Source organism: Falco rusticolus, chromosome 1 (assembly GCF_015220075.1).
Source record: "Falco rusticolus isolate bFalRus1 chromosome 1, bFalRus1.pri, whole genome shotgun sequence".
In the NCBI taxonomy this organism is placed as follows: domain Eukaryota; kingdom Metazoa; phylum Chordata; class Aves; order Falconiformes; family Falconidae; genus Falco; species Falco rusticolus.
In genome coordinates this window covers 103,425,992-103,451,916 of record NC_051187.1, presented here as the reverse complement: position 1 = coordinate 103,451,916, position 25,925 = coordinate 103,425,992, and the positions used below count along the sequence as shown (strand labels likewise).

The 25,925-nt window shown below is 50.8% G+C and overlaps 1 protein-coding gene across 1 annotated transcript; it reads right to left on the bottom strand.

Moving 5' to 3' along the window:
- Positions 1 to 417: 417 nt before the first annotated feature.
- LOC119153110 (C-X-C motif chemokine 2-like) lies at positions 418 to 1,854 on the bottom strand. Its single transcript, XM_037399052.1, has 3 exons — positions 1,767 to 1,854; positions 1,261 to 1,390; positions 418 to 505 (listed from the first exon to the last, which is right to left on the bottom strand). The coding sequence occupies exons 1-3, from the start codon at positions 1,852 to 1,854 to the stop codon at positions 418 to 420; spliced, it is 306 nt and encodes a 101-aa protein (XP_037254949.1).
- Positions 1,855 to 25,925: the final 24,071 nt, after the last annotated feature.

Sequence of the window (25,925 nt, the reverse complement as noted above, 5' to 3'; positions counted from 1 at the left end):
CCACCCCTACGCTGCGCCACAAACCCGGGCACGACAAGGGAGGGCGGCTTTCCCTGCCGGGCATCAACACAGCGCTGCGCTTGCAACGAGCAAACCTTGCTCCTGCCTTGCCTTCCACCCGCTCCCCAATTTATTATTTGGGGGGAGGGGGGGGGACCAAAATGTTTCCAGAGGCGCCGTACGGTGCACCAGCTGGGCAGAGCGCAACCCACGGACGGCAGCATCGGTATGCTGAGCGACACAGCGCTGCTTCGCACAGCGAGGCTTTGCCCCCCCCCTCGCCTCAGGAGCAGGTCCCTTGGCCCCCGGCAGCCCCACCGAGAGCCCTCGGTGCGGCAAGCGCTGCCCGGGACCGCAGAGGTGGCGGGATGCTGTCCAGGGCCGCCTGTGCCAAAGGGTTTTTTTCATCAAAGCAACTTACGTGCTAGCAATACGCTTCAGCAGTTTCTTTACCCAAGGGGCATCAGGATCTACGCACACCTTCCCGGAGGCTTGTAATTTAATTCTAAAAGGCAAGGAGACTTTATGAGCATCGCCCTCCCCTCCAAAGGCAGGGGTTCGAGCAGCCAGAGCAGATTTGCAACGCTCAGTTTTCATTCACAGCACCAGCGGATTGCAGAAAGCTGCTAGCAACAGGGAAAGCCGCAGGACCGGCAGGGAAAAGCAAGATGCAACATGTTCCCATGCAGAGCGGAGACCGTGCTTGAAGCCCAGAGGTGACTGTTGCAAGACAATTGTCTCTGTAGATTTACAAATGTATTGATACTGAGCAGTTAAAGAAATCTTACACTTCTGCTTCATGCACCGCATTAGTCATGAGAGAAGGGCTTGACCCGAGATGCTGTTTGCCCTCGGGAGTGTTGCATATCGGTGATGGAAAAATGGGTTGTGGCTCATCCTGCCTGGGTATGCGAGGGTGCGCTTCCTCCAAACAGCCTCCGCTAAGCACCAGTACGAGGCAATCATTTTTCCCCTTGCTGGAAGGGTTCATTTTGGTCCTGGGGACCATGCTTCCCCTCGCTGGAAAGGCTCATTTAGGTCCTGGGGACCTCTGGCAGGTTAGCTCAGGTGCATTGCCTTCACCAGAGGAGACCTGCTGTTTCTCAGCCCTGAAGCGCGTGTGAGCTTGCCGGCATTTTTCAAAAGCTTTAGTCCACAGAAAGGGAGCGGAGCAGCAGGGTGGCTGCAGAAGCGAAGGTGCAGTGCTGGCCCTGGAGGAGAAAGCAGCTCTCCACCCCGCAAGCCACCCATGGCACTTACATGATCTCTGTGCGCCTGCAGGTGCTGCCCACAGGTCTTATCTCGATGCTCTCGTACCTCTTGGGGCTGATGTAGCCTGAAGCTGTCTTTACACACCTACAGTTCAGGTTTCCGTTCACCTCCAGGATGGCTGAGAAAGACAGAAGGCAGCGACTTACTGAGACAAACAGCATTAGGCAGAGGTGCAGCAACCCCAAACCTCTTTGACGGCCAAATAAATTGTCCCTTTCCATGCTTTCACTGACAACACCGCAGGGGCGATGGTAAGAAACTGTTATCTGTGTCTCTACCTCAGTCCCCTGCTCTCACACAGCTCCTGAAAGCTGAACCAGGTCCTAACCGAGGATGGTCTTGCTTTTTCCTTGGCTACGAGAAAACCCCTGGGCTACACAGCCAGGAGGAGCCCCTGTCTCCTCCTGTCCCTTTTGGCACAGGATGCAGGTGATGCCCACTCATGGTGAGGACCACATGGGGCTGGGTATCTCTGCCAAGCCTGGGAAGCTCACCTGCACAGGCTGAGTGGGACATCACCAGCAGCAGCAGCAGCGCCAGGAGCGCGGGGGCTCCTGTCCCCACCCCAGCCAGCGCTCGCATCCTCGCAGCAGGCTCAAACGCAGAGCAGGTCTGAGAAACAGGGTGAAGAAACACCCCTATTTATTCAGGAGGGTCACGCTCCGACACAAGTGACAAGATTCAAACTACAGCAGTCGCGTCTGACCAGCCGACCGTGAGAAGAGGTGACGTAATTTCTCGGATGCTCCCCGCAGCCGGGCCAGAAGCTGAATTTACAATATTATTGATTAAAAACAGCCATTGGGACAAAGGGCATATTTAGATTCCCCACGTAATCTTCCCCACACCCTGATTCTGATCAGCTGCGTCTGTGCAACCACCACCCTTCGTTCCCTTTAGTGCTTACTCCTCAGACCACAAGAAGAGCCCAGGATAAAATCAAAGTGCAAGCCCCGGGTAAGCAGGGTTTTTTTTACCATGCTCTGATATTTACATATTTCTTTCTTAGGGCTATAATTCCCCCACGCTATTTTTGCTATTTCTCACATCAGCAAAAAATGCCTAGCACCCTACCGTGGAAAAATAACCTCTCTGCTATACGCTTCCACTCAGAACCTTCAAACCTCGCACTTCGCCGTACGAGTAAACCAGCCGTGAAATGCAAGAGATGACTGGTGCGGTGGCTACAGCAAAAACCAAACCTACATCTCCCCACATTTGTGACTAAGTGCCGATGTGGGCATTTACCAGCAGTGACTCTCTTGGCACCAGCAACTTGGGAGCGAAACATGGATGGATGCCAGAGAACGGTGGCAGAAAAGCAACGGGGCTGGGATGGACTGGGAGATCTGTGAGGGTGAGACCCGAGCTCCCCCCTTGCCGTGTCAGGACTGGAGGGAGACGGTTGCAGCCTCGCTGTTTCCCTTGCAAATGTCCCTCTACGTTATGTCCAGATGCTGTAGGGATCAAATCCCCACGTGGATGCGCAAGGAGCCACGGGCCAGCACTGGGGATAGTCTCAGGGGTCTTTCCTATTTGGCCCCATTTACCAGCCCATTACAGCACTTGGGAACTGGAAGAGTCTGCCTGATTTAGAGGTGGCCTACCTGCCTACCGTTTCAGGAAAAGTGGCTTTTATTAATTTATCAGCTCCAAGGAGCTGCGTGCTGTGCTGCCAGCGAACCAGCTCTCCATCCATCACGGCAGGGGTAATCATGTGGTAGCGGGCAAACTACTGACACCACAGTAGACGTGTGCATGGTGGTGAGAAACCATAGGAGCATACAGAAAGAGACATCAGACCACACATATCCTTCCAATGCCACGTGTCCACAAGGCTTTAAGGCTTTATTTTGGCAACGCAGAGTCCTCCAGGCCCTACACGTGAGGGAATAGGCCGCCCATTTCAGGGGGCCGCCAGCTGGCGCTTGGTCCTCCGCACATTTCACAGCATCTTTTGGGTTTCTCTTGCAACGAGCCACAGAAAGACCCAAGCGATGCCTTTTGGCATGCGAGGGGTCAGTCCTGTGCTGCCAACACCTTTGGCTCTCAGGATATTCCAGGGACACCACTGCAAAGCGCTGGCTGCAGCGGCACCCTGCGAGACGAAAGCGAAGTCACCAGCCGGGAAGCAAAAGGGGAAGAGGACATGCGGCCACGACAGCGAGGGGGAAGGAAGAGGGCAGGAGAAAAATGATGTGGTTCTGCGATAATGTTGTAATTTGGAGCCTTCGAATCACATCAGCATTTTATATAGTAACAAAATGGTAAACTCAAGGAAAAAACAGAAAGTCTTCTGCTCAAACTGTAAGCTACTCGTCTTTCTCTTAAAAACTTTTTCCCTCCAAGATAGGTCCAAAAGTCTTGTGAAGACCTTGTTCAAAAGATCAAGGTCAAAAACAGATGAGGAGGAGTTTAACCCCCTATGCACCAGGGTCACAGAGAGGCCAGGAACAACATCTGTGAGCTGTTCCCAAAGTCCTGCGGAGGGAACGAGCCTTGCTGCTAAGGCAGTGGGAAAAGAAATGGCTTTAAAACTAGGGTTTGTTCCATACTTCCAGAGTTTTCAGTTCTCTTGCGGAGAGTTATTAGAAGGATCCCAACCTAGGACTGGTTTAAGTGGTTTTGCTGGGCTGTGGCAGGGGTCTCCTCAACAAAAAGCCTGCAAAACAGTGGGGAAAGCAGTGATTTACCAGGAGAGATGGCTGGTCACCTACTCAAAGTGCTGTGGAGGCACCAAAGAAGTTTCAAAGTCTTTCTGAAGTTCATGAATTCAAAACAATCCTGATTTTATAGCCGAGGAAAGCCAAGAGAAGTGAAAGCAACTTCCCCAGAGCTGCATGGAGGAGACGGTGGGCACGTGGCCAGCACTCCAAGCGTGACTCTTCCATGACCGAGGGAAACCAACACCAGTGGACAGACCAAGATAAATCATGAGCGAGATCACAGCCCAGATCTGTGGCTACAGGGCAGGTGTCCATCTCCCATCTACCCTGGAGATAAATGGGAGCTACAGAAGCATGCTTTGGCTGGATGGATTCAGAGAGGTGGCTTTAGAGGAATACTGAGCCATCAGTTCGGCCACAGTGACCTCAGTTTTAGCCTGGGGCAGATGTTTTCCCCCAGACTTATAAAAGATTCCAGGTGCTTTCACTGGGGTTGTCTCCCCTGGGGACACGCTGTGTTGTGCCGGCATTTTGCTTTATGCCTGTCCTTGCAACACTCTTCCCCTGACAGTCACGGTGTTCACTGACTCACGTTGCACCCAGGATGAAACCCACACGCCCCTCAAGGGGAGGACAGGAGGGCCTCCTCTTCATCATGACCTCTGAAGAAGTTGTCCTCTCTACAGAGGTGGCCTTGGCAGCAGCTCCCCTCCAAGTAGGAGAAGTCAACACTACCTGGACGAAATAAGATGCTGAGCCTGGTGTTGTGGGGAAGCCACAGCTATCGTGGCTTCCTTCGGGCAGGCAGTGCTGCCCAACTGTCCCTGGCTTGGCCCATGGATATGTCTAGAAAGACAGCCCAAAGTGCGGGCTCGGCTCTGCGATTTCAGGTGCTGGGGTGGCATGGGAGAGGTTCTTCATCATGAGGGTGGTGATACACTGGCCCAGGCTGCCCAGAGCAGCTGTGGGTGCCCCGTCCCTGGCAGTGCTCAAGGCCAGGCTGGATGGGGCTGGGAGCAGCCTGGGCTGGTGGGAGGTGTCCCTGCCCATGGCAGAGGTGGGAACTAGAGGGTCTTCAAGGTCCCTTCCAGCCCAAACCATTCTGTGGTTCTATGTCAGTCATTGCCTACACAGCTACAAAGATGAGCAGAGCATAACCAGCAGTTCCCTTTCAGACGTGCCCTCTTGATTCATACCTAGACGCAGATTTTCATAGCGAAGCTCAGCCCTGGCTCCATCTCCGAAGTGATGCGTTCGGGTTTCCCCCAGGATGCCAGGGCAGTTTGGTGAATCCCCACCACATCACCCCAGAAGATGTACATTTGCCTAGCTGGTCCTCAAGCTGCTACAAGTTACTTCTCCAGATAAGAAAGGCGAAATAGATGTGGACGTGGCAAGAAAGGAGAAGTGGACAGAGATACTGTAATCCCAAGGTTTCTGAATCATCTTGGTAGTAGTCACGGTGGTTTTGATGTACGACTAATGTGTATATTGATAAACATTGTGGTGTTTTCTCAGGAAGGAAAAGCTTGCAGTCGTTGCGGGCAGCTAATACTTGTGCGTGCTGAGTGGTAATTCTGCAAAGGGAGAAGGAGAGTGAGGGTCTAGCCTGTCAATATATTTAAGCTAACCGCGAACCGCTTCCTGGATGCCAGTAATGGAGAAGAGTGGCCCTCACATATCCATCTGTGGGCTTAGCCAGGCCAGCACCAACTGAAACACATTAGACGTATCCTACCAGCTTCTGTATTTTCTGAAGCAGCTGTGCATTTGCAGGCAAAAGTTTGCTTTGTAAAAGAAGTAAAAATTTTTTACTTCCATTACTTTTATTAGATTTTGAAAAATTTTTTACACCCCCTGGGTCTTCCAGATGTCATTCCCACAGTACCTAAAATCAGAGGCGTACAAAAGCATGGTGCAAATACCTCCCAAAGGCTGCAGTCGTGGTAGGAAAGAAGTGCTCTGCTGCGTGGCTTTGCTGGGCTTCTGCAGCCATCTAACCCATTAAAAACATGTAATTTAGTGTTACCAAGCCATAGGAAGCCTCAGGCCAGTTCAGTGAGGTCAAAGATTTCCTTGAAGACACTGAAAGACAGGTGACGGGAAATGAGAGGGGAGGTAGGTGAGGCATATGTCGAAAGAAGAGAGATCATGGGTTGTGGCAGAGGGAAACCGGTGGGTTTGCATGCCTGAGCCCGCTCTGAAAGATGAGGATGGAAAACCTGTCACAGCATCTCCAAACTCATGAACCAGGGACAGAGTGAGAAGCTGGTCTGCAACAGCAAAGCACCTTCAGAGATGAGTAGAAAATGACCTAAGTGGAGCAGGAGGAAAAAATAAAAATCTAAAAACCCTTTTCCATGTTGGATCGCAATGGGCAGAAACCCAACCATGATGTCAATGCCATGGAGGTGCCAGCTGCCCTGCCCTCCAGTGAGGACCTGCATGCTCCACAAGCAACTACGTAAAGATTCATGAGAGGCTGCGTGGGAGATGCCTGCAGCAAGAAAAGCTCTGGGCCATGCTGAAACCACTAGGTTTGTTTTGAGAGAAAGTGAACTTTCAGTACACCCCTCCTTTCCCCACAAACCATGCAGTGCTCCTTGCTGGAGAGATAAAAACTGTTTGCGTGTGGGTTGGGGTTTGTTGGTTTTTTTTAAATTACCCACCCCCAGAAAACCCAACTACAGTGAATTGTCACTGCTGTGGTTTGTGGTCCATCACCTGCTTCAAAGATAAAGACATCTCCTGCCGAAACCTGAGGGGAGCTGCACCCAGTGCCAACCAGGCCAGCGCTGCATGGAAACCCAGGCAGAGGCACCCAGGACCCAAGCACAGCGCTGGTTTCTCTCTTATCATACAAAAGCGTCCCAGCTACTTTGTGCAGCGCCCAGTTTCCAGCCCAGGCCTCCTTCCAGCCCAGCTGGAATGCTCTCCATCCCCTCATGCCTCCTACACCTCAAAAACACGTTCCCAAACCGCCTGTGTTCATTTATCCACATACAAAAAGAACTTCTTTAGCTCTTTGTGCCCCTGATGTCCCTTCTCCTGGTTGTGTTTAAAGAATCGCTCCCTTTACGCAACTAGTCTTCTCTCTTCCAAAAATTTACTAGCCCCAAATCTGCAAAAAATAACACCGACGCGAGGGTAAAGCCCAGGGGAAGGGGATGCCTGACCAGGAGGCATGGGTCTCCAAGGTCCTGTGCTGTTGGTTACCAGCGGAGGTGCAACTCGGTAGAGTTTTATTCGTACTTGGATGCAAAACAGATGGTGCTTACTGCGGAAGATGCCAGGTATAGAAGTGAAATTTCAACACGAGAGCACCAGAATTAGCCAAAGTCTAACGAAATCTGTCCAAAATTAGGTTGCTCAAATCACCTTTCGAGTTCATTGTCACTTACTGTCTTTGGGCAAAAGCGCACAGCTTTGCTGGTGATGTGGCATGGGGACAAGATCTCCTTTTTGGCTCATTTTTGGAGATACCAAAGCAGTGTGACCACATCTCTGCTCTGCATATCTGCAAGCAGATTAAAAACCTGCTACAGACATCTTTAAAAGTAGGGCTCAAGTATCTGGTCTGCTCAAGGGCTAAAGAAAGGGAATAAAGTAAGAGGGAGCTTTGAAAGAGAACAGATAAGGAGGAAGGAGAAGGGCTCAGAGCAAGAATAAAAGCTCAATCAGGGGGAGAGAAATTAAGGGAAGATTCTAAGAAATGTGAATTCGATATTCCTGATTCCCTGTTCAACCCTGAGCCATAGGATCTCTGCAGAGCCGTGACCGGGCGCTTTCTGCCAAAGGGAAAGGGATAGTACGTGTTCAGCAGCATGTCAGAGCGTGCCACCCAGCCCCAGAGCAGGGACAGTTTCTGGGACATCCCGTCCACCCCAGAGATGCAAATGGCACCTAGCAAGCGCAGGAGAAAATCCCCGGACTGCTGCGCTAATTTGCACTTGCTGCTAGAAAAGCACGCTGGAGAAATACCCCGGCACCCCCGCGCTCCTTTGCCTGGAGCTCTCCATGCGTTTCAAATACGCGTTAATCCAAAACGTGAAGCAGAGGAGCAGCATTTTTCCTCAAAGGCATGCTGGAAAAAGCAGAAAGTGCCATGCTGCCTGGCACGGAAGATGTGAAGCAGGAACAAAACTCAAGAGCTTTGCAGAATGCGGCGTCATGGCTCGGCCACCGGCCCCAGCGCCCTCCCCGCACATTTGCATGCGGGCGCAGGAACCGGTCTAGACGCTGCAGGTGCTGCTGGGCGAGCGCCGTTAGCCATTTGCATAGGGGCTTCATGCGATGGGTGATGGCTCGACCCCCAGCACGGGAGCAAGCCGATGGTGAGTGGGGTCGAAGGTGGGCTGCCACAGGGAAGGAGCCAATGCACGGCAAGGCGGTGCGTTATAAACCAGACGTGCCTGTTGACACGGTCTTGCTGCTCTCGTTGCGTAGGTGGTGCGACTTCAACCCATGTCCTCCACATCACTGGCAGCTGAGAGAGCAAGGTCTCTTGCTTTAAGCACTTTGCTCTTGGGCTAGCAAAGAAGCAGTCCAGGTCTAATGACAAGGGCTAGACCAAAACATCCTCCCACAAACTCCCCCAGCTAGATCCAGCCTGTGCTTCACAAGATGGGAAGTGTCCACCGAACTCAAAGGCGGCTCCCACAACCCCCAGCGCCTTTACCTGGCATAGAAAGAGGACCTGGCAACGCTGGTGAAGATGCTCCAGCACTTCGGGAGACTTACCCAACAGGTGCTAAAGAGAAGCAGCTCAATCAGAATGGCAGGATTACATCATCTGCTTGCCCCGCAGTGCCAGCAATCCAGCCAAGGTGCTGGTGGGAGGCTGGGGATGGAGCACATCACTGCAGCAGCTCAAGGTTTTAGCTGTCTTCTGCATCTATATCAGCAATTACACTGCTAGCTGGGCAACTGGAAAAAGGAATCAGACCCAGGGGACCGCCAAGGTTTGGAAGGAGCCACGTGAGCTTTCACAGTTGGACCCTTCTGTGCATGACAAGGAGGAAAGAGGTGCCAAAAATGCCGTAAAGGACAGAAACACAACAAAGATACTGGCATGTAAGCACATTTCCCCTCCATACCTGAGGGAGCCGCCTCCTGGGGGCACATTTTAATTGCTTGAGCTGAGTTATTTATAACCTATTTGGTTAACTTACTTAGGCAAACAGCAACAGTCCTACCACCAACCTCCCAAGGAGCATTATGGCAAGGTCTCCTCCCTCTCTTCTCAGAGTCTGACATCTCGATAAATGCAGCTAGAAGCTGCCAGGCTTGGTTAAAGTGGTTTTTATATATATATAATTAGATATATAAAAATGAAGATTTTTAGTTTTCCGCATATTAGTGGTTTGAGTCCGAAATTAAGCTGTCTCTGTGTTATTTGGCCTGCAGAGTAACCCATAACCATTATTCTGGTAGAGCTAAACATGGTCTTGACCCATCTTCTACTGGTTAAGTCAGAAGTTGTTACTGACTTGGTTCCCAGCAAATATCATTTCTTTTCAGACTATCTGGGTTTGATTGCCACAGCATATACGACTCCGTCTTGCTGTTCTCTGCCCGTTCCAAGCAGTACTGACAGATCGCGTGCTTGCAGTAACTTGACATCTCCCTTCTGACTAACATCAAGCTTATCCACCCTGCCTGCAAAGCTCGCCACCTGCACACGAGGTCCAGCCCCCACCTGAAAGCAGGATCTCATCTGATGAGGTTTGGTCTGATTAAGTAACCCGAAGGCGACAGGAGCTACGGGAGGGGTTTGCAAATCCCCGCTGCCCACAGGAACTGCTTCTCCAAGTGGGAATTGCACACAGAGGCCACAGCCTGGGACGAGCTGTCTAGAGGATGGGAAGCCAGTAAGGCAGGCTGACCAGCTGAACAACCATGAGATGAGCCACAGTCCCGCTCTGAAGAGATGCACAGAAGCCACCAGAGGATAGTCCTTGCAATGCACAACTGCCTACACCAAGGTCTGCTCTGCAGAGCTGGTACTGTGCAAGTGACATAGTCAAGGGAAAAGGATGTGCCCAGCCACCTTTGAGAGCCACACTAGCCCTGTGCGGTGGGTATTTCTGCCTGCCACATCTACCGACGCTGCTCTAAGTCCTAAGCCTGCTGGCAGGAAGGTAAAGTGCCTGTAAGCGCTGCCTGGAGCACCAAAAGGTGCTGCTTTTGGAAGAGCCAAGTGGTGGGGCAGGAGAAGGAGCAACGGTCCCAGCCACAGACAGGCACAGATGAGTGCTTGCCATCCTACCAGGGTTAACCACTGCTGGAGGGGCTGCCGTCAAGGGTCACGGGGGTCTGTGAGGGGTGGGAGGCTACCCAGCTAGTGAAAGTTTTTCGGGAAGGAGAAGGATGAGATACTTGGGAAATGGCTGTGGGGATGCAATTGTGCACTGTGGGTGGGGGTGTCCCACCTCCCAGGACATCTCAGCCACATCGCGTCATGGCTGCTGGAGGGACCACCATGTGCCAGCCCCATCCACCCTCCCCTCCCAGTCTGGCAGCAGCACATCACACCCAGCTACTGGGTGATGATGTTTCTGGCTGGGGTCCCGACCCCAGCGCAGCACAACACACTCGAGTGTATTGCTTCTGCCACAAGGCGCTTCGTACCCTAACACAGCAGGAATGGACCCAAACTCATTCATCAGGCTTGTGCTTACACCCAGTCATTATTTTCACTAATGTCTACTTAATGTTTCAGGGCCTCTCCGTATCCTCTTTTTGCCAGGTGCCTTCCCACCCCTTCTCCTTGGGGAAGATGTTTTCCCTACAGCACCCACAAGACACCATAGGAATAGTCATATTTAAAAAAAAAAAAAAAAAAAATCCAGGGGCAACTCTTCTCTAGCAGTGAGTAGAAATGCACATGGTAAGCAGGGGAAATCCAGGTCTCCACCAAGAAGGAACCACATCACTGAAATACAAATGTCTTTCTGGGGAGATAAGCAGCCTCCCACCCCTGGAAAGCCCCTTCTCAACCTTTTCTCTTGGACCCAACACCCCAGAATCAGCACTTTGGACATCAGAGCCTTGCGCACTGCTGAGCTGACACAGCCACCCAGAGATGCTCTCTGCAGAGAAAGAGAAACTCAAGCCCAGCTTCTGCAGAGGACGGAAATCTCACCAGCTCAGAGAATCGATACTGAAAGGAGTTGTCTCACAGTTAAAATAATCCAAGATTGGTTTGGGGGATGAAAGAAAGGCTGGTTGAGCTCACAAGTCATGTTCAAGGCTGGAAGGTCAGCAAGCTCTCGCCTGCCAGGTGGAAATGGGGTGGCAGATAAAAGGGCAGCAGGCAGAGAGGAAAAAAAAAAAGGCTTAGGGGGATACCGGAAAGTGAAACCAAGAAGCACAACCAAGAACCATAAAACCCATGAAATCCGCTTTGATCTTTCCTCAGCTTTTATCTTGGTTGTTGCTTGCAAAACACACCCTGAAAACCAGTAAGACCTAAACTGCTGCATCCATCGCGGGGCGCAGCCTTAGGTTGGACACAGAACATCTGCCCGTGCATCTCCTCCACCCTTCACAGCCCACCTTCCCACAGCTGGGGGGACTGCCTCTTGCCAGCACAGCCTAGAGCATCTCCCAGCTTGAGGTTTTGTTGTGCGAGAAAGGTTTTCCATCCCAAATCTGAAGCTTTCCGCAGGTGCTAGCCATGCACAAGTGGCAAACAGGGAAAGTAGGTCTTACCCAACCGGGGTGATTTGTTAGGGGTATGCACCAAGGAGGCTGATATGGGGACGAATGCTCCTGCTTGAGCTCAGCCTGCAGAAGAGAGGTATTCCAGTTAACTTTTTCTCCCACTGTTCATTTCCCAGAAAGGATTCATTACTGCTCTCCTCCTCCTCCCACACTCCTCTCAGCACGGTGATTTATTCCCTTAAGGTCAGAGAAGATCGTTTGCAGTCTCCCCTATATTGGTGGGTAGCCTGGGCCAGCACGACCCCTGCAAAGCACCGACCAGTGGGGAGACCAAGCACCCAGGCTCCATGCACACATCAGGGGCTTCTTCATTTCCAGTCCTGACTCAGCCTGCAGACCCAGCACCCACTGGAAGCCAGTCCACGTCTCCTGTGCTGCCTCATCCCCTTTGGTTTCGCCAGAAGGGAACCGATTTCATGCCCTGGAGGACCACTGCACCAGGTGGAGCACAGCACTGTGAGCAGGGATGGTGGGGATGTTTGGTTCAAAAAAACCCCAAACCCCAACACTCCTCCCAAAACAAAAAACTACACCCACCCAAACCTAGTGATCCCAACGGAGACAGTGATGTAAATGCACACTAAGATCAGTTCAGCCCGAGATGCCTCATCATAGCAAGCCCCGGATTGTTTCTTCAGTTGGGTTAGAAGAAGAGGAGGCCAGGGGAGACCTTATAGTGGCCTTCCAGTGCCTAAAGTGGCTGACGGGAAAGCTGGAGAGGGACCTTTACAAGGGCCTGTAGTGACAGGGCAAGAGGGAACGGCTTTAAAGTGAAAGAGGGTACGTTTAGACCAAATATTAGGAAGAAATTCTTCACCATGAGGACGGCGAGGCGCTGGCAGAGGCTGCCCAGAGCAGCTGTGGGTGCCCCATCCCTGGCAGTGCTCAAGGCCAGGCTGGACGGGGCTGGCAGCAGCCTGGGCTGGTGGGAGGTGTCCCTGCCTGTGGGAGTGGGGTGGGAACTGGAGGGTCTTGCTCCCCACAGCTGCCTGACAGGGGCTGTGAGGGGGGGTCGGTCTCTGCTCCCAGGGAACAAGCGACAGGACAAGAGGGAACGGCCCCAGGCTGCGCCAGGGCAGGTTTAGGCTGGATATCGGGAAAAATGTCTTCAGGGAAAGGGTGGCCCGGCACGGGCACAGGCTGCCCGGGGAGGGGGCGGCGTCACCACCCGGGGGGGTTTAACACACACACAGATGCGGCGCTTGCGGTGGGCTCGCTGGGCTCACAGCTCCTTCCCAGCAGACATGATGCCATGATCTTTAAGGTCCCTTCTGACCCAAACCATTTACGGTTCATTCAGGAACATGTTGCACCAGCAAAAAGAAGGGGGCACCTGCAGGGAGGGGGAGCACATTTACTCTGCCCTGTGGATGCGGTGGAAGGGATGGGGGGATATTAGCAAGCTATTGGCATGGGTGCTACCAGAAGCAGCACAGCTATTTGTCATAACCTCGCAGGAGAATTCAGCTATCCCTCTTTACAATTGCCATGCTAATCCCGCATTTGAGCACTACCATATTTTTACAACAAAAAGGCAGAGCAGCTCTCCAGGCTGCTCAACGAGAAGCACTACATAAGGCACGTTCTGGGTTTTTTGAAGTTCATTCCCACCTTAGAAACACATGCAAAGACAGGAGAACCCCATGTCTTGTCCTGTGGCTTTGCTTTAAACTCCTGCAAGAGGCAATCCATCGTGAATCAAGATGTTTACTTCGGGTCAGCACACGTGTCCGCGTGCCCGTGAACATCGTGCCTTGCGCAGGACTGGGCAGCCTACAGCCACAAAGAGTCGGTGATCCATCACAAAAGCTTTAAAATATCTGAGAGTGATTTTTAAAACCTACGTGGAAACACAAAAGTCTTTGCATTTTGGGGTACATAATCACTACAGTTGACTTGCAACCAACACCGAACAGGAATATCTCTGAATTCCAACCCTTATCTAAGAAAAAGAAAGGGGGCAGCTGTGTTGAGAAGCCAAAATATTGGGAGGAGCCAGAGAAACTGGTCAGACCTTGGAAACCAAAGGGGGACGAGGCTGCACCAGACGAGACGTGCCCTTTGGAATTGTGTGCTTCCCAGCAGCCAGGCCAGCCCTTTGCAGAGCGAAACACGCATGGCTGGTGCTGGCATAATACGGCTTTTCTGAGAAGGTGCACCTCTACGGCCAAACACACGGCGTTGCAAAATGAAGATGCTAATAGGGTCAACACAAAGTTAAAAGCTAATCTGGAGGTTCAGTGATAGAAAGCAGAAAGAAACGGTGTCCGCCGAGCGCTGCAGATGAAACCCTTTAGTTTTGTTCTATCCTTTACACAATTATAGCCCTGCTGCTGACTTGAAGGCTTAATGAGACATCTAGACACGTGTGTCTCCAATCTGATAAAAGCATCCACACAGAACAGTCAAAAGGCGCACACTTAGAAAAGTCTGGAGGCAAAGGCAAGCACCGAACATGACGCAGTTTGCAATACCTCTCCTGACTATGGGGATACTTGCTCAGTTATTTTCCAGAGCCAGAAGGGGAAAGAAAAAAAAAAAAGAAAACAAGAAAAAACAAGAAGAAAAAAACAAAGAAAAAAAAAGAAAACCCAAGGAAAAAAGGAGAAAACCCAAGGAAAAAACAAAAAACAAGGGAAAAAACCAAAAAACAAGGAAAAAAAAAACAAGGGGAAAAAAGGGAATCTTTAAATACCTTTATTAAACAAGCGACCCTGACATTCAGTCGCTTGAAGCCATTCATTTTTTGCCCAAAGCAAGCAGCAAGGCAATTCATCAGCAAACCACCTGCTGCAGGCTGGATTGGACAAAAAAAATAAATTATCAAAGGCACGATGGGCTGAGCTGGGCACAGGGTGGGAGCACCCAGGGTGTGGGTGTGCGCACCCCAACCCCTGGTGCCTCAGGACATAACAGAGACACTGGCACAGGTTTGCAGAGAGGGTCTCAGCCGGGGAAAAACCCTTTCTTGAAGAAAAAAAAATTTAAAAAATAATTAAATTGCACTGGCATCCTAGTTGAGAGAATATCATTGAAAGCCCAGCATAACCGATATGCGAGGGAAACTTGCTTTCATCCATTTCAATAGGTATTTTTCCTCTTCCTTCCTGCCAGATGCACTCTGTGGGTTACACACAAGATAAACGCTGACCCCTCCTGCACCCAGATTTGTCGGAAAGCAGCCTTTTCCTTTCCTTAGTTCGCTGCTCCCCGCTGAAGATGCATAGACGGCTTGGAAGAAAACTACAGACAATATCCTGTAGAAAACCTGGCTTCTTCAACACATCAACTACTGTGACAAACACAAAAAATATCTTTTTTTTTTTTTTTAAGGGTCTTTCTTCCCTCCTTCGAACAACAATATAAGAAGCAAAATGGCCCAAGGGCTAACATTTGTGCTGCAAATTAGGGAAATATCACAGATGATCCGAGCTGACCCATCCCAAATTTATTTGATTATCGTCCTGTATTAAAGTGCATTTTCCAGTGAAGTCAGGTCACCTGTTGCACGTTGTTCTGGCATCAGACAAATGGGATTGATACTGAAATTGAGTTTGGCGTCGCGTCTCTGATCTGTATTTTAGACCTGTGCTTCAGAGAGGGTTACTATTGCTAGCAGGTTGGTTGGAATCAAGTTTTTATTTCCTTTTTGAGGACCACTTGGTTGTCTTTATACACTTTATTCCAACAAGTTGCTGCTTATACTGTTTTCACCTCTGAAGTTGCGACTTTACTGTTAAATGGCAAAATAAATCTAGAAATGGTAACTCAGACCTCAGCATCTCTCTCTGATGTATTTATATACTCACTGGGACACAGCTAGGGGCCACTAAGATGGCTCAGGGATTGAAGGGTCTGAATTTCAGCTGACAAAATCCAACCTTGTGTTTGATGAACAGGGCTGCCAGGCAGAGCAAAACCCCTTACCGTGCTCGCCACAGACAACCAGGTCTCCCCAAAGCCTTCCCCTTTGCTGCTGGGGACTGTGGCACAGCAAGAGCAAGCATCCAGGCTGCCGGTACGGGAAACGGTGAGCCAGAGCAGAAGGACGTTAAGGCTTAGAATTTTTCTCTCCTGGCCAGGGGATTTTCTGTTCTACAGTATTTGCTGAGGACGTTTGATGGGCTATCAATGGTCTCTGTGGCAGGCAGGAACAGGTATTTCACCTGGCAGCTTCAGCTGTGTGGAAGGCAGAGATGCTGGGCAAGGGAGGCACTTGAGAAGATGTTTCCCCAACATGACATATCACCTCAGCACAACAAAACACGGGACTTTCCTCCTGCCTCTGAGCATGGGACTGGGAACCCGGGCAGCTTAAATGCTCACATCATGTAGATACAGGAGTGAGACTTGCCATGGCAGATGAAAGTACTGTTAAAAAACAAACAAACAAACAAAAAGCACCAGCTAGGCTCTCACTTTGCAGTGATACCACAGGATTCATGTGCAGCAAGTTAGAACACACCCCCCCCCCCCCTTTTCCTTTAGTTTCAGAGGTATATATGCTGGTTTATTCCATTGCACTGATCTTAGGGCACAGCTGTGGTAGCTAAACTCTGTGCAACACGTACCAATACCCAGAAATTATTCCCCGCCCCTGCTTCTTAGAGGAAGACAATTAATTTGGTTTGAGGAAAGACCCCGAGAGAGGCTGTACTGGGTGAGAGGCAGCCCAGCATCCCACTGCAGGCAGGGTCTGGCAGCAAATGCCCAGAGGGGGGGAGACGTACGGACCAGCACATCCCTAAAATTCCCCCGAGCCCTCTCCAGCACCTGCACATGTGTCCGTATTCAGCAGTTACGTGAATAAATGGTGCACAGTGGGGCTCCCCAGGTGGCTCAGCACCACTAGAGAGCGGCAGACACCAGTGCCGTGGGTGGCGGCTGGGCAAGGAGAAATGGAGTGGGAAGATGTTCATACAGCCCGGGATCTATCCGTGCATCCAGGTGGCAGGCAGATCATGGTCAAAGCTGGTGGATTGTACAGGAAAAACGTAACACCTTTGTAGGTGTCAAAGTGCCTGCTCTCATCATGGAGGGAGGTTGGGTTTTCTTCTACTGCCCTGCTTAAATAAAGTGATTTTTAGAATTATTTCTGAACCACCAGCTTCAGATTTTTACTGTGTTTGGCGCTGGGCCCCTCGCTGCATGGGGGGCGCTGGGGGGCTGGAGTGTGCCCAGGGATGGGCAGGGGGCTGGGGAAGGGGCTGGGGCACAAGGCTGCTGGGGGGGCTGATGGGGGTTGGTGTCAGCCTGCAGGAGGGGGGGCTTGGGGGGGCCTGACCGCTCCCCACAGCTGCCTGACAGGGGCTGTGAGGGGGGGTCGGTCTCTGCTCCCAGGGAACAAGCGACAGGACAAGAGGGAACGGCCCCAGGCTGCGCCAGGGCAGGTTTAGGCTGGATATCGGGAAAAATGTCTTCAGGGAAAGGGTGGCCCGGCACGGGCACAGGCTGCCCGGGGAGGGGGCGGCGTCACCAGCCGGGGGGGTTTAACACACACGCAGATGCGGCGCTTGCGGTGGGCTCGCTGGGCTCACAGCTCCTTCCCAGCCTGAACGGTGCCGCGGTTCTGTGATTCCTGTTAGCGACTGTGGTGCGATAGAGCTGGAGCTGGCCAGTGCCGCGGCATTGCCCAGTGTCATCAGACCTGAATGCGGTGCCCCAGAGAGGGGACACCGAGGTGGGATGCAGCTGAGAGGGACCAAGTGACCGGGTGTCAGGTTGGGAACAAACAGAGGAAGCTTGGGCCTGGGAAAGGAAAAAGAAAAGGAAAGAGAGGAAGTAAAAGGAGGGCTCCCTCCTCTCGTGAAATCTGCGGGCTGCTGCTCTTTGCTCAATTCCCAGGCAAGAGCAGTAGCAACCTGTGGAACTGGCTCATCTTGATGTTCTGCAGCGAAGCACAAGCACAGTTTAGGGTAGGTTTTTGGGTGGGGAGAGGCACAGAGGCATCCTGGAAATCTAGAAATGCAGGTTAGACCCTACAGCGATGTAAAGAGACCTTCCTTTGAGGGAGGATGGAGGAAGGCTGCTGCATAAGGTGGCGATCACCCTGAAAGATGATGAGGAGAAGGAGATGTAGGCAGAAAGCCACTTTCTGCACCGCTGGGGGACCAGCTGAAGTCTATGGTGAGGGAAAGAAAAATAGCCTCCAGCCAACATATCACCCCGGAGAAGAGCATTTCCAATGGGACAAAGTGTGCAGGACCATCTGTGGGTGGAAAGAGGAGGCTGGAGAGCAAGCCACCTGAAATGGAGTAAGTAATTGCACAGCACCATGCCTGCTGCAGGCAGGTGGAAAATGCCTCCTGTGCCAGCCAGGGAGAGCTGGCACTGTCCTGGGGAGGGCAGAAGGAAGGGAACACTCCTGCGCATCTCCACCATCACCAGTGCATCCCCAGCGCAGGGACACCCCTGTGCATCTCGATCACCACCAGTGCATCCCCAACACGTTCAGAGGTGTCGCCCCCACTTACAGAGAATGGAAGCAAGCCCAGACGAGCAAACTCAAGATGCATGTTGCCATGTAGGCAAAGTACTTTGGTGACTGAAAACACAGAGGCAGGAGGGCACCGGCGCAACACATAGGGCAGAAGTTTTTGCTCTGCTCTTCAAAATCTGGCATCATCCTGCAGAAAAGCTGTTGCTCTGCGCATCAAGCATGGTGGGCTTATGAATCACACAGATGCCTAGTCCTATCTTACAAAAGGCATCCCTCTGAGCAGAACCAGGTAGTGGCTGCCATTTGTTAGCCTGGCAAGCTGCATATGTTGTACACTGCACTGCTTCGAGCTCCAAAGCGCAGGCTTTGCTTCAGAGAGGCTGCAGGACCCTGCTTTGCAAATACACACAGGTATAACTGCTACAGCACATCTTCCTGACTGCAAGTGGCCTAAAATAACAGAGTTATTCCCGAGTTGACCAAAACACATATTCCTGGTGCTCATGGCCTGAAAGAGTATTAACATCACTATGGGTCCTGACTGAAGGCAGCAGGGCTGAGGGGTAGCTGCAGAAGACTGCCGCCGCTGATGTTTGACACTGCAAGCGTGCCAGCGTTAAAAGGACAGCCAGCTGGGAAAGTATCGCTCCTGTTTTCCAAGTCCAGAAAAACTTAATGGTATATCTAGAGTTTTGCTAGCAGCATCATGATGTGAGTTTACCTGCAGTGCCTTTCCAGTACGTGCCTACCAGCTCTATTCCTGGCTGGAAAGCTGGAAGGTTAAGTAGTCTTTACGCCGAGACATGAGTGTTACCGTTCAGCTGCAAACCTGGAAACGGCTGGAATCTGTTAGTGTTGCAGGAAGCCAGCGTGCCACATAAAAGCAAGGAAGCACTACAAGGGCTGAGGCTTCCCACCGGGAGCAGCCAGAGAACCAGAGCGTCCTGCCAGCCTGGGAGCTCACCCCACTGAAGTGCTGGGAGAGCGCGTACGTGGGATCTTGGTTTTCATGAATTCCAGAGAGGAGCACCAGTGGCGCCGAAGTTTAAGGGAGCTCAAGGTGAACTTCCTTCCTAATTTCTCCTGGGTTTTTGCTTGCAAGGGAGTTTTGCACCCCACAGACAGACAGTGCTGGGATGCTTATTTGCTAAAAAGCAGCATGGGTGCAAGCCCGCAGTTTAGGGCTTCCAGAGATGAAGGATAAAGGAGGGAGAGACTGAGGAACAGTACTCTTACCCACACACCTAGCTAAGCCTGTGAACCTTACAAGGAACTACTGAGTTACTCCAAAGTCCTCCATCCCAACAGCTACTGAGATTTGCCCCTGTGAAGTGCAAGAGGCAGCCAGCGAATGTGACACATTGTGACCCACTCGCTTTTGTAAAGTTATTTCCTGGTTTTGTGACAACCAGTACTTCCAAGTAAGTGAGATGAGTAACTACATAGTAAGTGACTGAGTAAACTACACAGTTCAGTAGAAACACACTATAACACTGCAGCATGTGTAGACGCACTGCCTGGTTCTTTCCAGACAGCCGCAGGAAGGTGATAGGGGAGCCGGGATAGCATTTCCCCCCAGTGCAAACCACCAGGAAGCCTTCAGTCCTGGGCATGGTTGATATAACTGTTAGGCTGGTTCTGTTCGAGCCTCACTCGAGCCTGGTTTTCCCTGTCTGATGGCACAACTGGTTATCAGCTGAACTGCAGGGGAGCGATGCTGGGGAAGACACCGGGCTGGAGAGCGTCCAGCTGCTTCCTGCAGAGCAGCACAGCTTTGCAGGGAGGGCAGGTAAAATGCATTTCCACGCCAAACATGCTCAAAAGCTGGGATTTTTAATACTTTGGAAGTAACAGCCAAGACAAGCTATTAGTTAAATGATGCTTTAAAGTCTACCGCACAGTAAACCTTACCTGCTTCAACATTTATACAGCATTTGTAGGCAACTGCAATGGACCCTCCTAACTGTTTAATTTGTCATGCTAAACAAATGATGTTTATCTGTCCAGAACTCACATGCATGAGACCAGGAAACTGTAATGCGATGGACAGCATCACAGCAGCATGATTCTCAGCAGATTGACACTAAGCCCTGCCTCACCCAAAGTGTTTTCTATACGTTGAATCAGCCTGTGGAAGTGTTTAAAGGTCACAGTGCTAAATGCCACTGGAATGTTTTTGCTAGTCAAAGGACTCCTTCTTCTATCAGCCCCAGGATTGTGCCTCCATCGCTTCAGGTGAGGACAGAAAGGCTGCTGCACCCTGCCTCCACCGCCACGAGGTATTTCATGATGCACACAAGCTGCCTACCGCAGGTCTCGCACAGCTCCAAGGGGAGCACACACGTTTTGTCCCCATCACTGGCTCTGCATTGCTTTCTCACCAGCCTCTCCCACGACACCCTCTCAGATGGGCAGCTACAAACACCTCTGCCTGCCTCCCTTCCTCTTCCTCTCTTTCAGACCAGGGCAAATTGAGGTGAAGGTACAAATCCAATTACACACCCGTGTCACCCTCCCACATCGTCACCAGTTCCACCTCCTCACAGGTAACGCCACAACTATTTGCCCTACCCAGCTGATACTTCCTTGCGATATTTCCTCTGCGTCTGAGTTCCTGAGTTATTTTCTGAATGGCTTGAGCTATCGGAGTGTTTGCATAAACAGCAGCACACTCACGCCTTCCCTCCCCAGCCTCTCCTAAGGTTAGTCACCACTCCGCCTACCCTCAGACCAACCTGCAACAGGGAGCCCACGTTTCTACCACACCTACACAAACCCTTCTTTTGAGGTGCAGTGACCCTGTGCTACTCATAGCCAAAGTGCTCGCATTTCCATGACCGAAGCCCACCACATGCCTGCTTCCATATAATAAAGACTGGGAGACGTCAGGAGACCCTTTGCCAACATAGAAGATCTGAAGGATGGAGGAACTGATCCAGGCTCGTCATTCTTCCCTGCGCCACGCATCCCAAGCGGCAGTCCATCATGGCAAGCACCCTGTGCCTCCTTGAGCAGGTACGTGACCACACAACCCTTTCAAAGCTGCGTTTGAAGAGATACGAGTCAAAGGATCATCAGCATCGGGTCAGGCAGCATTATTTCAACAGGCAAAGGAGAAAATTCGGTCACTGGCGGGTGCTGTCTGAATGCCACACGTACAGGTACTGAGCAGAGGCACTGGTGGATGGGGATGCAGTCACCCAGCCCAATGCACTGCCTCAGGTTTCCCTCAATGCGCTTTCTCAGTCCCCTTTAGATTCAGATTTTTCCCTGTGTCCTTCCCCATTAGGGCAGCCACGCAGGATGCTCAGTGCACCGAGGTCTGCACAGTAATTTGCCTCCAGCTTGCATCAGTTTAAGCGAAACGCAAGCCACACACCACTTTTACCCCAAACGTATTGCAGTGCTGTTAAAAGCCTCTTCCCCACCTCTCATTGGAAACACGCTATGAGATTTTCCCCCTTCTCCACAATACCTTGTAGCAGTTCACGGGAAGCAATGGACCCTTTTAAGTCTTTATTTGAGCCTGAGTGAGTTTTTATTTGCAAGCAAAATCCCTGCTCCTTACCAGAGCTTTAGATGATTTTTGCTGCCGATGTTTTCCCAAGAGGCTGGCCGTACTCGAAAGAGAAGAGGATCCCCACAGCTCATACGTGCTTCCAGGCTCATGGAGGAAGCTGTGGTTTCTTCTAGAATTAGTAACAAAGAAAAGCCAAATCTCCTTCCACCTTTCTCTCTGAAGGAGCCTGGGACCCGCCAGCACCTTTGTACACATCCCTCCGTTTCCAGCACCCACGCATCCACCAGCAGTACCAGTGTGTTTGTGAAGTTACTTCAAATTACAGGTACTTAAAACCAAAGTAAAAACAGTCACTGTTCTAACCCGGAACATCTGTTCCATAGACATCATTTCCACTGAGAAAGCCAAGTTGGTTCAAAGACACGACAGGAAAGTTTTTGACTGAAAAAAGTAGGATCCTGGGCAGTAACAACATGGATTTTCCAAGGACAGAACTTCTTTCCTCCTTCAGAGTCCCAACAGCCCCAGCCTTCCCCAAAAGCCAGAAGATCCTGTCACAGGGCAGTAAGTATTTTCCTCACTTGCTGCTCTATTTGAACAGCCACAGCCCTCTGAAGCCATCATTGCAAGCCCTTCCTGTGCTTTCAAATGACTTGGAAGCAGGAGCGCTGCTTTTCCCCTTCCCTTCCTGGCCCCGAGCTCCTCAGCTCCCAATATTGGGTTGGAAAAGCTACAAAGAGTTTTGGACTAATCTCTTTTCCCCACAGCTAGCACGAGGGTGAAGCCAGTTTCCCAGGCAGTGCAGAAGGGCTTGTTTGGGACCTGGTGGCGTTGAGGAGTTGTCTTTTCTGACCTAAATAATTGTCTTTTCTAATCTAAATGATTCTACACGGTGAACTCGGTAGTCCTGGGTTAATGGTTGGACTCAATGATCTTAAAAGTTCTTATCCACCCAAAATGATTCTATGACTTTATGTGTGGCAGTTACCTGAACCCTTGTGTCCTGCTAGACAGGGACCTAATTTGCAGGCAAGCTAACTTAAGAGCCTAGCAGAGGAGCCCATGCTCCCATCACTGGTTCAGTTGGGTTTTTAAGTTGTGGTTGGAAAAAAACCAGCATGGACTCGTTTCCATCATTCCATCCATTCATCCCTCGTTTCATCTGTTCCTCAGTCTTAAAAGCCTGACTCTACCCCTGTTGCCTACATCCCAGGTCCTACTACTTTCAGATGCTCCACCCCTCCACTGGTAGCACGTTACTTGCCAACTCTCGGTGAGTGGAGAGCAACTACCCAGCTCTAGGAGGTTTAGGACTTCTCAAAGGAGCAGGTCGAGTTCATGGGTTATTATTTTATTGCAATGAAGTTTCAAGCCCTTGAGATAGACATGTTTCCTCTAGGAAGCTTTAAAAACGTGCAGGTGAAGAGGTCCCTACAATTCACTGGGGCCTTGGAGCCAGAACTTCAGCAAGTCTTTTGGGATCAAATGTAGCAATATCCAAGGACCACACCGTCTACATGAGCTTCAGCGCTCCCTGCCCATTCCCTTCCTCAGGCATATACTGGCTCTGCTCTTCCCTTCATTCGTCCTCTTCTTACCCCTGTACTTGTAAGACAAGCCTGGTTTGGCAGCCAAAATAACACACCTCTCTCCAGAAAGAACAAACCAGAAGAAACAAGCCAGAAGCCACCCAAAAGGCTATTGCTGTGGGTTCAGGACAGGGCAACAGTTGCTCTTCCCAACACATGCCTTGCTTGTTTCAACTCAATTAGAGAAAACAGACTCTTTCCTTCTTCCCTCAAGGCCATCTTTTCAACCATTCAGAAAACTGCTGTGTTGGCATGGACCTCTCTAACAGAGAGCAAATTCCAGTGCCATTTCTTCCAAGACAAGATGCATTGGCACCACCGAGCCCATGTTCTCCAAGGGAGAGTACGCACCGCCTTACCCTCACAGCTGCTAACATCCAGCCCAGAAAAAGGCTCCCCACCCTGCAGGCAAAGAGAGACTTCACTTGCATCTGAAAGAAGATGAGGTCAAGGTGTTTTTCTATGAGTAACCAAGTTCCTACTCAAAAAGCAGCCACCAGCAGAAACTACTAGTAAAAGAACTGGGAAAACCGTGCATACTTGCGTACAGAAGTCTAACCGCTGCCAGGAAGCTGTAAGAGGAACAACGAAACAAGAGCCTCATCATCTCTGCGTCCAGATCGTGCTCCACAGCTCTGTTCCCAGGTGCCCCTTGACTAAGACAGACGGCCACCAGGCTTCCTACCACCAGCAGGCAGCTCGCTGTGGGGACAGCCTCCACCTGGGCTCAGCCAGGAACTGGTATGCTGCCCCATCCCTTGTAAAGCGCTCCCACCTGGGAGCCAGGCAAGGCGAGTCAGAGGGATGCTCGCTCCGGTGCATTCCCCAGCTATCTGGTGATTGGCAACAGGAGGAGAAGATGAGCTGAGCTAACTGGAGAAGACAGGAGCAAGTGAATGGCACTTGATCCCCTGATTACTTCCCTACAGGCGTCTGTCATCCCTTCTCTGCTGTAATTTCCAAACTTTAATTTTACAGGCTCCGAGGGGGGTGTTAGTTTGCAAAAGTGCATCACCCATTAGGGGAGCATGCGGGTTTTTTCTCTACCGGAGAATCCACAATGTTGTCCCAAACACTGGGACAGGGGACTTGGACTGCACCCTCCCTGCCAAGGGCAGGGGAACACCGGGCATGTCCTTTGAAGTGCGAGGAGAGGATGCTTGGGGAATTTTACAAGTGCACTGAGTTTTCTTCACAGTGTGGAAAGTCACCCCCGTAAAGCGGTACTGAAGTGGGAATGCATTTCCAAAAATCCTCAAATGCCTTAGTTGCTTTCAGGGGCACAGGCTTTCCCTTCCATTTATGTTCTGCTGCTCTCTCCCCGCGCTTTGTGGCAAAGCCTTCTAGCACATGTCAATCCCTCAAGTCAGAATGTGGTTTAACATTAAATTTGTGCTCAGGGAACCAAAAAATCCAGGATTGACAGGTTATCCTCTCTCCTTTCCTTCTGCTTAGACATTTCCAGTGACCCATTTTACACAGCCTTGAGGGCTGAAGGGACTCTGCAGCCAGACTTCTCCTAGTTGCTGGTATTTCCACGCGTATGTAGCTCTGAGCTCATTTTTTCCTAGCCATGATAAAGAGGATGCAGATTGCCAAAGAAGTCATTTCTGACTATTCCAGCCACTTTGCATCAGGCTACCCAGAACAGCCCTACAATGATGCAGTAAGAAACAGAGATGAGTTCAGGTAACTGATTGAGACTGACATTAAGTACTAAAAAAAAAAATAATTCAAACTGCTGTTATTGCTGCCCTTTTTTTTTTTTTTTTTCTTGAAGCCTAATTACCCGAGAAAGCTAATGAAACCACAGCATAAAACATACGACTTTCAGGAGATGACTTTCCTTCCTAGCCTCGAAGACTTTGTTTTTCTTAGTTCAGATAACACTCGCCTAAAGAAAACTTTAGGAAGTCCTTGGCAGGAAAGCCTTACTGCAGGATTAGTCACATTCCCATCACCTGCTCCATCAGTGATCTGCTGGGCTGGGATCACGTAACGTTCGTCCACAGTGCAATACCCCAGATAAACCCAATGCCTCGGCTGAAAAATTCCCCTTACAGGCTGCGTGTAGAGGCTTGTCAAGCCTCAAGTGCCCTGCAGGCTGCACTTTAAAAACCTCTGTCTTAGATGATTTATTTGTCAGGTAGGTTTCTTTTCCCCCCTGGCTCTCCTTATTTGCAGGTGGCTTTCATCTGTGGAAGTTTCATTTCTGCTGATGCTAATGAAGTTGAACCCTAGGAGAAGAGCCCGATTGCTGACAAGCCCTCCAGCTCTCTACAGAGCTGATGTAAGCTCAGCTAAGAAATCATTTCTCTCAACATCTACTGTCTTCCTACAATTTCTTCTATTAACAGGCTTCTCTACATGAAAGCATTTCTCTGCCATTTCCCATCAATGGCACATGGAAGAAGAGACTGCCATTTCCCTAATCTGTCTTGCCTCTCCCTTTCCACCCAGGCTTCCCTTAAATGATCCCCCACCACTTAAAAATGACAGCCACAGCCCTATTTTTCTAATCTGCAGCTCCCTCTTCTAAATCTAAACACATGGGACAGCTAAATGGCTCCTCTTTACCCCTTCCCCCCCACCCAGGCTGTTTTATAGACTAGCAACAGCCATCACTCGGCACTTCGTCCCTATATAACCGCTGGCTCTGCCCCTCTGCAGAAGTCACTCTATTGCTCTTATGGGTCTCACACGAAGCATAAGCA

Bases quoted from the DNA above. Each gene is read 5' to 3' on its own strand.
- LOC119153110 (XM_037399052.1), bottom strand. From the start codon at position 1,854: ATGCGAGCGCTGGCTGGGGTGGGGACAGGAGCCCCCGCGCTCCTGGCG. The intron at 1,391-1,766 runs GTGAGCTTCCCA...TGTCTTTCTCAG, and splicing joins GTCCCACTCAGCCTGTGCAG to CCATCCTGGAGGTGAACGGA. The intron at 506-1,260 runs GTAAGTGCCATG...CTTGCCTTTTAG, and splicing joins TGCAGGCGCACAGAGATCAT to AATTAAATTACAAGCCTCCG.